The sequence below is a fragment of the Spinacia oleracea genome, chromosome 4, assembly GCF_020520425.1.
Source record: "Spinacia oleracea cultivar Varoflay chromosome 4, BTI_SOV_V1, whole genome shotgun sequence".
NCBI classification, from domain to species: Eukaryota; Viridiplantae; Streptophyta; class Magnoliopsida; order Caryophyllales; family Amaranthaceae; genus Spinacia; species Spinacia oleracea.
Window position 1 is genome coordinate 37,068,123 of NC_079490.1, and position 15,362 is coordinate 37,083,484.

The 15,362-nt window shown below is 33.0% G+C and overlaps 1 protein-coding gene across 1 annotated transcript; it reads right to left on the reverse strand.

Moving 5' to 3' along the window:
• Nucleotides 1-2,201: 2,201 nt before the first annotated feature.
• Nucleotides 2,202-11,116, reverse strand: LOC110774931 (transcription factor UNE12). The gene is made up of 7 exons (XM_021979530.2): nt 10,393-11,116; nt 7,184-7,282; nt 4,220-4,339; nt 3,876-3,941; nt 3,682-3,747; nt 2,927-3,004; nt 2,202-2,850 (listed from the first exon to the last, which is right to left on the reverse strand). The coding sequence occupies exons 1-7, from the start codon at nt 10,729-10,731 to the stop codon at nt 2,620-2,622; spliced, it is 999 nt and encodes a 332-aa protein (XP_021835222.2). The 5' UTR covers nt 10,732-11,116; the 3' UTR covers nt 2,202-2,619.
• Between the last annotated feature and the right edge of the window lie 4,246 nt (nt 11,117-15,362).

The following is a 15,362-nucleotide window of genomic DNA, read 5'->3' on the forward strand; positions in this document are numbered from 1 at the left end:
GAATTCATACGGTTGAATTCTATCAAGATCTTTATTTAGCGGTTTGAGGAAGAAGGGGAGGTTTTGTGTTTGTATAGGAGTACAAATTGCAGAGGTTTGGGTGATAATCGTGAACTAAGAGGTCGCCGAGGTGTTGCGGCGAATAAGTTCAATGATTCCTCTTGCACCCAAACACAACATGACAATCTTTAAGGAACGGAGGATGTATTCAACAACTTAAACCATAAAAATGGTAGCCTTAGAAACATTTACAAAAGATTTTGAATATTTGGAATTTGTTGATAATTAACTTGAATTATTATTGGAAGAATCAAGGGCCCTTAGCAAAAATAAGATTATGATTCACGATAAACTTGATGAGAATATGTATTTACGTAGTATATGAATAAAGCCTTCATCACGAGTGTGCGCTTGATGAGAATCATGTATTTTGGGTGATAACTGCCACGACGAACTTTGAAACAAAGCTTGAGGAAGTTGTGAAGGAAAAATCATGGGAAATGAAAGGAAAGACGATTTTAAAGGTTAAAATTAGGTATAAGAAATTAAGCCGAGACATGGAATCAGAGGGCCGATGAAGTTAACGTACATGTACATCAGTAAATCAAGTGCAAGGTATCGACTTTGAACTTTTGATTACCTTACTCTTCTCACCAATCGATCATATAATCGCCTTACACCTTTCTAATGTATATAATATACCACTGAGCCCTCTAACGATACACCATAACGCAACAATATCCGAGTTCATAAACATGCACCAATTATACATGCCTAAGGCCGGAGTTCATTTTTTTTGGGTGCAAAGCAAGGTGTTCCATCATGCAACATTGTATTATATATACAACATGTAGGCGTGTAGCTACCAGAAATTTTCAAGGACACATCTCAAGCCAGCTCAAATCCCTTTCCTTCATTCAACAATTTCATGAGTTGAGTATTCGGCCACACAAGGATTAGCCTTAGACATTTGCTATAATCTTGCAACTGTATTTTATAATGATCAACAGTGACGGTTGTGGAAGAGTGAGAACAACACACGATGATCGATTGACCGACTTTTTGACGTATAAAGATTAAAGAGCCAAATCTTGATACCATCGTAAACTGTTGTAATGAATTTGATCCCAAGTTTTAGAAATTCCCACCGCATTTTTTTATGAATCCTACACTACCATTTCCGGTCGTTCCCCCTACTTGCTTCATTATTTTTTTAGACTTAACTCTAATTTCTTAATATGTGTGCTGATCAACACGTGACTCCTAATAAAATACAGAGGGAGTACCACATTAAGACTTTATGAACTAAACAGTCACCCTAAAAAGAATAAAAAAGAAATTTGGTCCATATATATGATGTGGCCCAACAAGTTCTTCACGGAATTCATTGTGAACAATCATTGATCTCCTTTTTTCTCCCTCCCAAAATCAATCAAATTTCAGAGATATTTAAAAAAAAGAAAAAAGAAAAAACCAATCAACAAATTGACCCAAAAGCTCTTCGCAATTTTCAAAAGAAAAAAACACAGCTGCACAAGTTGCATCTTCCAGCTCATTTATTTATTTACTACTCTCTCAGTTTCTTTTTATTCTTTACGTTTTTCTTTTTTGGTGTCTTAAAATGTTTTTTACATTTTTTTTATAGTATCACATAAATGCTTTAATATTTTATCAAAATTTATGTCAAATGATTATTTTAACCAATTAAATTCATTTGGTCATTTAATCTCTCACACTTTTCTATTGGGACATAAATTTTTTCTCATTTTTCCAATATCATAATTTTCATAAAAGTGAAAACATTATAAATAAACGTAATTTTTTTTGTTTAAATAAAAAAATAGAGCAATCTCAATGCACATTATTAGTCGTTAGTAAACGTGTAAAATGCCGGAGGGAGTATTGTTTATGTATGTGTCATTTTATACCAATATTGTGATTTATAAAACAAAGGTATATAATGTATTAATGTGTATTGTAATCGGTTAGATGAATGGAGAAATAATATGTTTTTGTTTGAAATGGTATTTTAATATAAATAGATAATATTTAAAAAAAAAATAACAAACTTAATAGGAAGACCACATACTATAGTAAAATAAATCAAGAGTTCCTTTATGTATGACATTTATTTATTTATATATTTTTGTTAATGAAAAAACAAATAAAATTAAAATTGATACAAAAAGAAGCTTCCAAGGTTGCTTTCAAAAACAACAAACCATTATCAATTTATTTTTCATTTGAATTCTACTTAAACATGATACTATAAATTATGCTACAAATATTTTTCCAAAAGATTGGTCCCGCATATTTTTCCACTATACAGGAAAAACAAAAGAGCATTAGTCACAAATGTCTGGGTCATACCCCACTAATTTCCCCCCACCCATTGATTTAATGATTTACTTAGAAGATTTATAATGTCATCAAAAGATATATTTGACAAACTTTATACTTTATAGACTTGACCAACTTTTGCTTAGGAAAAACATGTTAGTGCCCACATTGCAGATCATCCCCTTGTTTGACAAAAACTGGGACAATGACTTGATCAAAAACGTACTAGTATCTCATCTTCGTCTACCAATGCCCTTGTTGATGATATCCTTATTGTTATTAGGGAGGCGGGTTTGCTTCGGGCTTAATCATTGATGGTGTATCCGGAGGTGGTGGATGTGACCGGAAAATAGCAGATGCGAGTGAGACAGGCATAATGCAAAGTGCCTTTGACTGAAGGAATTGCATAGCAGCTCCTATGTCTTGCTCCATCAGTTTAGCAACTTGCTGCTCTGTTCCATCACTTGACCATTTCTCCCATGCTGCTTGCGCCCCATCAACTGCTTCTCCCTTTGTATAATCATGTTAAATTTGTTTAGTCTATTTCATTAGAATGCATAATAACACTTTTAAGTTTTTATGTTACCTCAATAGATGATGGGGGCACATCGGCTACTAGTTGTGCCACAGCACCTGCTCCACCCAATCTACTCATGCTCAACACCTGATTCATGTCAATATCACATACGAAGTTTAGATGCTAGGAACTTGCAGGACAACAAAAGAATAGATACCAGCAAGAAAGCATATGATCTATGTTACTCCAACTCTTTATTTCCTTTGATGTACCCCATGTCAAGCTTGTTAGAATATGCTTTGAATCGGTCAAGCCCCTTACTGCAACGCCCCATCACGAGTTAGGGTATTCTGCACTAGGGTTATCTGTTTTGGGCCTATTTTTCTAGGTTTTTCCGCATTTGTCAAGAGAGTACTATACAAATTCTATAGGTCATAATCTAGTTGTGTTCTGTAATGTGTATTTCTCAAGATCAATAAAGTTTTCCTCTCCTCTGCCTATGGACGTAGCTAACACATTCTTAATGAACCACGTTAAATCTCTGTAAGGGTTGTCAGCTTATCGATAATCTAACACTTCATTTTGGATCAAAATAGTGAAATCTTTTTAGGTAAGCCCAACACTTGGACACGTTTCTGTATCCAACATGAGTACCTAAGTCTAACATAAAAATCATTGTTAATTGCCATTGAACGAGTAGCATGATAGCATCTGGATTATAAGAAGGATATATTTTAAAGCTCGATGTAGTTTCTATTGAATAGATAACAATATCCCTCAAATGTGGTGGAACCATCAACCATGATGAATATCAAAGAAGATACCTTGACTTGGAGCCTCAGAAATTTTACGTAATCAACAATTTCATCAAGCATAGCCGCCCTGTCTGTCTGTACAAGCAATAATATTATATAGAGAAAATACAACATCAGCTAACAGTCTTTGTTGGTTAAGAAACAGAGATAACAACAATTGACAAACAACATATCTGATTGAGGCCAAGAAACAAGATTCTGACCTTGTTACAGCTCGGAACCAGTTCTTGCAAAGCTTTCATTCTTTCAGCTATTCTTTCCCTACGCAACTACACGTGCAATGGACATGATCTCTATTAGTTTTGCAGATGTGAACAAACAGTATCCGTAAAAACAATAGTGCATCACCTAATTCAGTTTTAATCAGCAAAATATATATTTAATAATCTACAAAATCAGCTGTCCTCAGCTAAACCAGTACAGTCCAGCAGAAATCAGTTTGTGAGAACATAGGCTTAATTCCACTTCAAGATTCTTAGCGGTAACTTTAAAGCAAAAAGCATTCTCATAATGGAAAGAGCAAAGATTGGAGAAGTTAGGCTTTTACCCGTTCAGCAATACTGTGGGGATCAGTGGCTTGGCCACGCCTTGCTCGCACCCTTGGTCTGATTGCTGGAGGATGCGACATTGGTGGAGCTGGTCCTGGTGCTGAGTGACCCTGGAAAGTCTGCATAGCCATCCAGTAACTAGAATGAGTTTTATAACTGGAAAGTTTGCAAAAAGATTGATTAAGGAAAAACAGTAAATTTTCACCTACAATTTTTAACGTGTAATGTACAACAAGTATTTGCGCCAGGACAGACACAAATCGCTAGCTTCTCAGACTTACCAAGTGAAAAATGAATATATGGGGATACCAATTTCCATTATTTGTGCAAAAATTTCCAAATATATATGAAGATGAAGTAGGATGCAATAACAGAAAATAATCATGAAACATGCATAATGTTGCTTAGCCTAATTGCCTAAAATTATACACCATGTATGGAGTAATGAGTTTCCTACTGAAAAATATAAGCTATAATTAGACTTGCATACATTCAATCCTGGAGATCAAAGTATGGATTTCTCTTCATTATTCCTAGCTAGCAATATGAAGATAAGGGAGTATTGTGTTCTCTTCATTAGTTTAGGTATTGATAATCTCCTTTTATTTAACTCCCAATTACAAGACAATTTTACATGTACACAACACTTGTTTATAGGTTTAAAACATATTTCTTATGAAAGAATGGAATAGAATAACACAAGAAAATATATACCCCGTACACATATCTCTAAGAGTCGGTTTTTAGTCTACTCTCACAGGTATTTTGAAGTAATTTCTGGTATACTTAATGATGTTTTGTGTACACCCAGACTAAAATAGGGGGGGTTTTGTCTAGGAGGAAAAACCCCTAAGACTAATACAAGTGTTGTTATCATATATAGTCCACATTCCAATCTTTTTAAGACCATTGCAGAGGAAAAATAAGGGAAGAATATGCTTCTTTGACAATTTCCCCTAAACTTAAAATACAACCATTCGATGATTAACTTACGCCGCTAATCATGGACAAAAAGTTTTGGTTCTGCTTAATTAAGCAGCTAGAAATTCCTCATAAGAAACATGAAATAACAAAAAACTATGTCAAAAGAATAAGTATATAGAATAGATACATGAAACAATAAATGTATACTAAAAGGAATAAAGGGATCCTCCAAAACTTTTTTTATTTTATTTTCTAAGAAAGTTAAGATTGATATCAAAAAAAACAAAAGCATGAACTTTTTACTGAAAAAGCCATGGCTGTAAATTTGATATTCTTGAGACATTCCCAGTTTTTTCTTCTAACCTCAAATCTATCAATGTCAACTCTTGGGATACTGCTTAAAAAAACATGACTTTAAATTATTAATAATAAAAAAATAAAAATAAAGTAAGGAAAAAAAGAGATGAATTTTAGCACACGTGGGACCCACGCGCTTCTTTTGATGGGCTGAGTAGCGCGTCAAAGGAGGGGACAGTGGGATGAGTAGGATGCTTTTACTCCCTTCTTTGGTGACATCATTATTATCCCTGGAAAACGTTGGAAAGGACAATGTGGTCCCCACAATTTGTAAGGAAGTTGTTCTGCACGTGTGAAGGCCTACCACCTGTGTGAGGTTACAACTTACAAACATAGAACAACCCCACTCTCTTTCTTCACACGTGCAAGGAAGTCTCACAAAGTCATACGGAGTAACTATTTTCTTCATCATTTATGCTTAGAAATTGAGTATTTGATGATTTGATGTCTTAATCATCTCAGGTTCTATGTTAGTGGCCTACTTGGCCCTCTCTCAAGATTTAGTGAAGCACTCAATCATAGTTTCTTAACCAATTGGATAATATACCCTAATAATCATCATTCGGTATGCAATCCGTAATCAGAAAATAAGCTTTAGGTGAAACTGTTTGACACCATTTTACACACGATCTTGCTGGTTCACTCCCTAGTCGCCTTCAAACAAAGTTATCCTTGTGGCATTATGTCACACTAAGTTATTGTGAAGTCATTTCACACAATATTTTGGCGTACAAGAAAAAAAGAAATAGTTTTAGGAGAACAAAGATAAGGCAAGGTTGCAATGTCAACAACAATGAAAAGAGACCAAAATCGACAAAATTATACGGCTAAGAAAAACAGACGTGTTGGAGTAAAGCTATAGGACTTGTCACAAATGGAAACATAACAAGATGATAATTGACATTTAACCAATCTCAATAACTTTAATACATTTTCTACACATTAAACGACTTATAGCTAGTTTGTTTACTTTATTTTGGCTCAATTTAATACTTGATCTATTGCATCAATAATAGGCGACGTTTGATTTCAGATATTAAAATTTTAGAAATGCTCCGTATTTCTTGAAGTTTTATTGCAGTTCTTCTGTACTGATAATGTCATTTTTGTATTATTAGTAAAAACATATAATTAGATATAACATAAGAAAGTTTGAATTTTGATTAACTAAGGGTGACTTTATCTTTCAGACTCAACCCCAAATTCTGTCACATTTACTTTCAACTAACTTGTACTTACACAAGACTCCTCTATTTTATAACTTTATACCAGACTCACCTCAAACTCCTAAAAAAACAATTAAGTAGGATAAAGTGTAATGATGTGACATGATTTGATTTGGTTGGAGAAAAAAGTAGGTATTGAGTGAGCTTCAAACACACCCCAATAACATGTTGTAGTCTTTTACCACGTTATTCCAAGAATCTACCTTCAGTCTCCCCTCCAGACTAGGGATAAATTCACCCTAATCTAGAAAAAGGCATAAAATTTTGAGCCTCAGTGAAATGGAATTGACTTGTTATTTAGAAATGATCTAAGTAAAATTCTAACATGTAATCTGCAGATGTGGTGGCGTAATTTAACTAGCGACATAAAGTATAGGACTTATCCACTTACGAACAATAAACTCAAGTGATAGAAAGAAACGAAAACGAAGACAAAAGGATGCCGGAAAATGTAACCTGATGAACTTGAATCGAGGGAGGTGCAGGACGGAGTGATTGATGTTGTAACTGACCAAATGCTGGAAACAAATTTGTTAAGTGCATTGAGTCACTCTCCTGCAATAAAACCACGAAAACACTTGTTAAGATCCTTTCTACTTCCTTTCATCATATCTTAAGATGACAACAACCAAGGTATATAATCATAAATTCCCAAAAAATCCCCAATTTTATCCTTTCGTGCATTACCCGCCGTTGATCTAGAAAATGGAGAGGATCATAATTCGAAAACAGCTCAATAAAAACTTGAATAAATTTACAACAGATGAAAAGATGAGTTAAACTTTGACCACTTTCTGCAAACTATCTTTACTTGTATCAGCAAAATATGACACTGACAAAAAGCCACATCTATCACTTTTTGATTCACTTTGTAGATAGAAAATGATCTTGTGAGCCTTTAGTTTTGTTACGGAGTACTCCTTACTTCCTTAGTTGTTAGGACCTTGTTACCAACTAGACTATTCTTGGCACTCTTTAAAATGTAATCGGTAATTCTCTCTGAATAACAGAAACGTTGAAAGAAAAGCAAAGGAATCTTACTGGTTGTTTGGCTGACAAGAACGTCAAAAACCACGATAAAGTAAAAATTTCAAGGGGATTAACGTGAAGTTATTGGTAAGTGAAACTCTCCGAACTTGACATGGGAAATTCTAGTTCTAAATTTCAATCAAACAACAGCTTGCACTTCCACGAAAATTAAGCACCATACTCCGTACGATATATATTTCTTATGTTCAACCCATGAACGAGTACAAGTAATTTGAGGGTGTCTTAGCTTATGAACATGTGAAACAACAAAAAGAAAACGGCAGAAAGAGTAATATTTACTCAAATGTCTCCAAGATCATATGCAAAGGTTGCATAAAGGGTACATTGATGAGAATTTCAAATAATCCTTTATGTGATAAAAGAAGCACAAAAAAGATACCCTAGGATGAAGATGTAATTTTGTCAATGACCACTAACTCCAATCATCCAATAGCAAGGTTTTATTTATTACTGAGTACCTCATTGACTAATTTATCCTCATCAAGTACAACTTGTAAGTTGTAACAAGTTGAAAGTTGATCCTAAGTATTTCCTCATCTATTTGCAATTTTGCATTAGAATAAACAAATAAGCATTCCATCCAACTTTTAAATTATACGGTGTAATAAACTAAAAGAAAATACTGGCTGTATTTCTTGTGAAGTATTGTATGTAGTACTCCGTAGCAGATAATATTACAAGTACAATAAACATATCTTCTTGTTATTTTAAGTTGTAAAGTTGCAAACATTTGATCCTTCCTTAGTCTACACCCGTATAACAAGAGGGCCAGATGAGTAGGAGTGGAACATTTGGCTTTAGGAAGGTTATCATAATCCAACCAGGTGGACGTCCAAATTAAGGGTAGGGTAGTATAATATAATTAAGGCAAGAATGTCCAAATTAAAAAATTGATTCGGGACACATTTAGTTGAAACATTACCCTAGAATATAGAATTTATTTGTCCAAACTCCAAAGCTAGTTAGGTATATTTGGTTTTGGCGTTAGGAAACAAAGTTGGACCCCTTGGCCCTTAGAAGTTAGGGCACCCCTACTGCTAGGTTCAAATAACTACTCAAATAAACAATTCAAAACCAAAGAGTAAACACTACTATTATATAAATGGAAAATGGTACAACTTGGTTACTCTATAGTTTTAAGTAATGATTCTCAAGGACAGAATAATTCCCAACGCAAGCTGACAAATATTACCCTCATCCTTTATCAGATCCTAATTTACACATGCATTAAATAAATATAACAATTTGGATTAATGTAACTGGGTGCGCCTTATAAATAAAGGGCCTAAAGTTGCCTTTTATACTTTTTTTCGAGTAAATTTATCTAAACGTATCCGAACTTATTAAAAACTTATTTTAGTTAAACTTGGAAATAAGGTAATCACACGAGAGCTAACTATTAAAAAAGCTTATTTTATTTTACCTGAAATGTTATGAGAATAGGTTTTAATGTATATTTTAAAATAGTGTTTTTATAAACTTTTACTAATAGATAATTAAAGAAAGTAATGGTGAAAGATAAGCGTGCATCTATTGTGAAACAGGTGTAGTATTTTGCTTATGAGTATGGGAAATGATTTTGGCAACTCCCAATATGAGAGCACAATTTTCTTTGTCCTCTACAAGGAAGAGTGCCAAAATTGATTTCCATGAGGCCATGAGCACATGACAGTTTGGTTATTTACATATCTAATGAAAAATGTTATAAGTTCTAGGCTGATGATGCGAAATTTACTTATTTTTCATTTACAAATTATATCTAAGGGTACTTTTGTCACTTCATCACTTTATCATCAACTAAGAGTAATTTTCTAATGAGAAAAATTAAACTATTGGGTACATGAACAAGATAGAGGTTTGGTTCAAGTGGTTCAACAGGAACATTTTTCATTTTTCATATATTTTCGCACACAAATGAGAGTTTACGTTATTTAAAATAAAATAAAATTGTATTTTTTGGATAAAATAAGTTTAGATAAATTCAGATAATATATTTTAAATTTTAGATAAAATAATTCGAATTGGATGTGCCTAACTAAATAACTTCCTCACATTAAACACAAAAATGAAAAGAACTTCTAATGTAAAAATTATATTAGCTAAGTAAAATTAGCTTTAGAAGACCCTCCTAAGACGAGTGGACAACAAAAACACTACTACTCCCTCTGTCCCTTGATACTCGACCTGTTTTGATTTTTTGTCCTATTCACATAATTCACTTTGACCCTATTTTATTTCTAGTACATAAAAATTAATATTAGTATATAAAATACAGTTGGCTTCATCTTAACATATATTTTCAAAATATTAATATTTTTATAAGTTTTTATAATATTTAGTTAAATAAATTGGTAGTCAAAGTTGTCCATTGACACACATGTTCGGTCAAAACAGGTCGAGTATTAAGGGACGGGGGAGTATGACAGGAACATCTTGTAGTTGTACAAGTATACCTAGTACTCCGTGTAGTTGTATTTAATACCACAAGTAGTTTTTTTTTTTTTTTTTGATGGAATAATACCACAAGTAGTTTTCTAAGAAACATGTAATAAAAATACTTTGAACAAATTCCACACTTGAAAAAGAAAAAGAATAGTAATAAGATAAAGACTTACGTTAATTCTAGAAGATGAGGAAGCATTACCACCGTCACCGCCACCATGAGTGGAAGAACCACCATGATCCAAATTCAGACCCAAAGGCAAACCCAAGCCCATTCCACCTCTAAACCCACCAATACCAAGCCCAACATTGACACCTCCATGACCGGACCCATCTCCAGGGCCTAAACCCAACAAAATTGACGACCCATCACCACCGCCAGAACCACCACCTACATACCCACCGCCGTCACTTCCACCGCCAGTATTATAACCAGAAACTGATAATATTTGCTCAAAAAACTCATCTCCTAACCCTTCATGATGATGATGATGCGGTTGATTATTCGCCATTTTAACACCTTCAATTTCCAAGCCAAAAAAAACCGAAATTCTATTAATTTATTTAAATCAGTTGTAGGTACTTATTTTATATGAAAATTCTGATTTATTTATTTAATTACTATTATTACTATTTGAATAGCGGGTTTTAATTGTTGAAAATTGTATGTTTTGGTAATTTCGTGGGAGATTTTTGATGGGTTTATGGTTTATGAAGAGAAAAAAAAATGAGCAAATGTTGTGTTTGATGAATGATAGATATAGTGTTAGAAAAAGAGAGAAAAAGGGACAATTATTTTAATTTAATTTATTTTATATTTTTAAATATTTTATAATCAAGAAAAGGAGAGAATTATAGGAGCGTTTTCTGGATTTTTTTTAGGGGGGATTTAAAGAAAATGGTCTGACTTGTTCTAGTGAGTGGATTATTTTGGTGATTAGTATTATAATTAGTAGTATTAGTATAAAGTATGAGGAAGACCAAAAAGGAATAATACTAAAAAAAGGATTAATATTTTAATTGATTTGTGTGGGTGGTTGAAGGAATTTGTAGGGATACAAAACAAATTGCCTCATGGAAGGTGTTACACACTTCCCAATCATTCTCCTAATGATCCACCTCTTTCTTTAGTTAGCTACGGAGTACTTAATTACACCTTGGCTCCGTTTGGTAGGGCGTAAAACATTTTTCGGGAAAATAATTTTCTCTATTTTCAATTTTACGTTGTTTGGTTTGCAAAGGAGTGTAAAACTATTTTTCCTAAGAGTAAAATTGTTCTCCCAATGATGGAAAACCATTTTCCCTTCAAAATGAAGGGAAGACTGTTTTCCTTCCTTTTGCCTTACTTGCTTACTTTCCCTTTCATTTTCCTTTTGTTACTTCCTTTTTCTTACATGGAACCAAACAACGGAAAACTAATTTTGAAATTGTGTTTTCCGTTGTAACTTGTTTTCCATGAAATTCATTTTACACTAAGGCTCCGTTTGGTAGGGCGTAAAACGTTTTCATTGTAAAATGATTTTCCATGGAAAACATTTTTCAAGGGAAAACACAATTGCAAACTAGTTTTCTTTTGTTTGGTAACTTAAAGAAAAATGGGAGAAGTTGGTGAAGAATAAGGGGAAGAAAGGAGAGGGAGGTAAGGAGGAAATAAGGAAAAGTGGTTTCCCTCCCTTTCAAATGGAAAAGGGTTTTTCACCTTTGAGGGAGTCATGAAAAATTGTTTTACATCCCTTACCCAACCAAACAACGTAAAATGATTGAAAATGGGAAAATTGTTTTACATGAAAACGTTTTACGGCTTACCAAACAGAGCCTAAAAATGTTTTACACCCAACCAAACGGAACTCTTATGTTGAATTTAATTATTGTGGTTTGTTTGAGCAAGTGAGCAACCATAGGTGTTAAGTTTAGTTTAGCGGAGAAGGTACAAAAAGTATATTGAGAGGATTGATTGATTTCGTGTTAAGTTTAGTTTAGTTTAGTTTAGTTTAGTTGAGTTGAGAAGGTACATAAATATGTAGTGAAAGGTGTTTTCTCATAGTATTGCCATACAAAAACATCATTTTCAAATCTCGGTACATGTAGATATTGTTGTAAAAAAAATCTTGTACCTAAGAGCACATACAACCTTGACATGTAGCTTGGGTCAAGTGATAATTAACAGGACAAAATGACTACAATGTTGACAGTGTACAAGGGACAAATTTTAATTAACTTGACCCGGATCGCATATGTGACCCAAGGTCAAGTGCATTAAAATTGGAGGTGGGATCGACTTCAGCTCCACTTGCGTTGCATCGGTTGTTTGCATGCAAATATTTAATGCAATTTGTACCGTGATTATATTATTGTATGCATGCACAAATATTTCAAGTTGTTGGGCTCATGTGAACCTGTCACGCATGCAAGCATGTAATTAATTTGTTTTTTTTTTTTTTTTTTTCATTTTGCATGATAACAATCAAGTTATGTATCAATTTTACTTCATTGTGCTATATGTGTATGTTTAAGATTATACGTTACATTTTTTATTTATATGTAATGTTAATTTAATTTCATATTTTTTCATTTGTTAAAATTAATAATTGTGTTTGAAGGTGAACTTAAAGTGGAGTATATGTAAAAGTAAAAAAAGTAAGTGAGAGAAATTAATGACCTTGAGTCAAGATTGTAGAAGCAAAATGAGAGATTTAAGTAATTGGTATGTCAAGTAATTAGTGCAATATGAGGTGGAAGATAGAGAATGATGAGAGAGATTATTTTTCACTTGATCGAATATCAAGAATGCACATGGTCTAAGAGGGAGTGAAATTTAAAGCTCGATAATTGGGACAAGATTATGTTTGCCTGCATATAAGGTCGAAAGAAAGATCCTCCTTTGTTTCACGTACATGAGCTTTCCTCAAACCTTAGAATGTGTGATCTATTAGAAATTGAAATTATTTGTCAATATATAACAAACAACACATAATCAAAATTAAATGCGCATCCATGTTGATCATTTCATGATGCGGTCTCACTAAATGACAAGTGAAATATGAAAACAATTAGAGTAACAATAAGGGGAAATTCTTATTTAAGGGGCTCTTAATCTATTTCTTATGACACCTAAACACCAACTCCAAATAAGAGTCTCCTCTTAAAAATTATGGAAATGAACTGACTCTTAACACTAGCTCTTATTTTCTCTTGCCCTCTTTTTTTTTTTTTTTATATACAAAAATAATGATGTGGCACTAGCTCTTATTTTAGAAATTTCTTTTACAATCTCCAAATAAGAGACTTCCATTACACACCTAAGAGGAGGTTGTTTTTTCGCATATCAGATATGTGTGGAAACACACATATCAACTAAAAGACAAATAGCTAAAAGACATAAAAAGGAAGTACCATTCATGTTAAAAAAATACCATTCGCTAAAAAAAGTACCATTCTGTAAAAAAAAAGTACCATTTTTGTTTACAAAAGTACCATTTAATTTCATTTTTGTCATTTTTTCTATTTTGTCATTTATTCTGATATGTATTTGCCCATACATATCTGATATGCGCTTGTACTTCTTCTGCTCTTATTTTGTTTCTCTCTCTTTAAGAGTTATCTAAAAACTCCCCGCTATTGTTGTTGTTAGAGTTAGCTTGTTTTTCGAGATGGACTTGTCAATCGTCAATTGTCTAGTTGCTCCAAAATACTATAATGATCATGATATAGGTAATTATGCTAGATATCGCATGTGTATTCCATGATCCATATAATTATACACTTTGTACACATTTAACCTCCTACCATCACAACAACACACCATTGTAACAACCAACTTTGATACTTCTATATCGTCTAAAACTAGTCACCCTGACTATCTCTTTAAACTTTGTCATTGCAAAACTTCAAAAGTAAGAAAATTTGAGTTACAAAGAACCAGAAACAAGAATATTCAAACAAATGTAAGGATGAAAGATTGAGTTAGAAAGACCCAGAACCAGAAATATTCAAACAAATGTAAGGATGAACAGTACAAGGGACAATCATGCAAAATAAGAAGGGAAAACTACAAGATAATGACAATAGTGTACCACTTAGCATAGGTATGTCAAGTGCCAATTATCCAATTGGATAAGAGAGTAATAAGGTATATTAATTGCCAATTATCCAATTGGGTAAGAGAGTGTTATACATCGTTCGTGCACAAAATGTATGTAATAATCTATTTTCACCTATACCACCTCCTTACAACCAGTATCCCCTATCGCTTTCTACATCACCAATTCACCACCATCACTAAAAATTTAATGAGACAATTAGTATGGGAGAAAAAACTCATAGAATCAAGCTAAGGCCTTAAAAATCAATCAAATTTAAAGCAAATTGAAGAATATTTCAAAATAGTAGATGAAAAACGACGAAACAAATTCCAAGCCATAAACACGTTGAACTAAATAGAAGTAATAAAGCAAAGGAAAAGGGTTATTTCCATTCCTCCACCTTTTTTCAATCCACTCCATCATTGTTTTAGAATTTGAACCAAATGACACTTAATCCCAAAATCACAACAATAAATGAATGCAAATGCATATTGATCAAACTATTAAACTAAAGGCATCTACCATCAGAAGTTACTATTTCACGATAATAAAGAGGGTTTTGTCTTAATAACACACGGCAATAAACAGATTAGTTCATATTGGACATATTGAACATTATCGTTATGAGACACTCACGTATGACTCTTCGTAGCGCTAGATGTTTATGCAAAAACTCATCCAAAATTCTAAGGTGCACTATGAAACGTTTCTTGATGATAATAAAGCCACTAACAAATTGTAACGTTGGAGGCAAGAAACTCACCTAAAAAACGAATTGTAAAGACAAAGTTGAAGGAAAAACGGAGAAAAGGAGTCTTTTTTCTTAATTTCTATAATTTTTTAATTAATTAAGACAATCGCTTAAATTTGTGGTGCTAATCAAATTAGTTGCATATTACTTTTCATTTCTCAACCTTTTTTTTCCAAATTACATTGATTGTCAACATCATATCTATACTTTCTGAACTCTATTTGTATTTCTAAACACGCAAATTACGGCTCTCACATATTTTATACTAGTAAAATAATTATTAAAAAGTATGTATTAGGTGGAAAAGTCA

Excerpts from the sequence above, each read along its gene's own strand:
- LOC110774931 (XM_021979530.2), bottom strand. The coding sequence starts at position 10,731 with ATGGCGAATAATCAACCGCATCATCATCATCATGAAGGGTTAGGAGAT. Across the intron at positions 4,340-7,183 it reads CCTCGATTCAAGTTCATCAG|ACTTTCCAGGGTCACTCAGC; the intron begins GTTACATTTTCC and ends ATGGCTATGCAG. Across the intron at positions 3,005-3,681 it reads TTCTGAGGCTCCAAGTCAAG|GTGTTGAGCATGAGTAGATT; the intron begins GTATCTTCTTTG and ends GACATGAATCAG.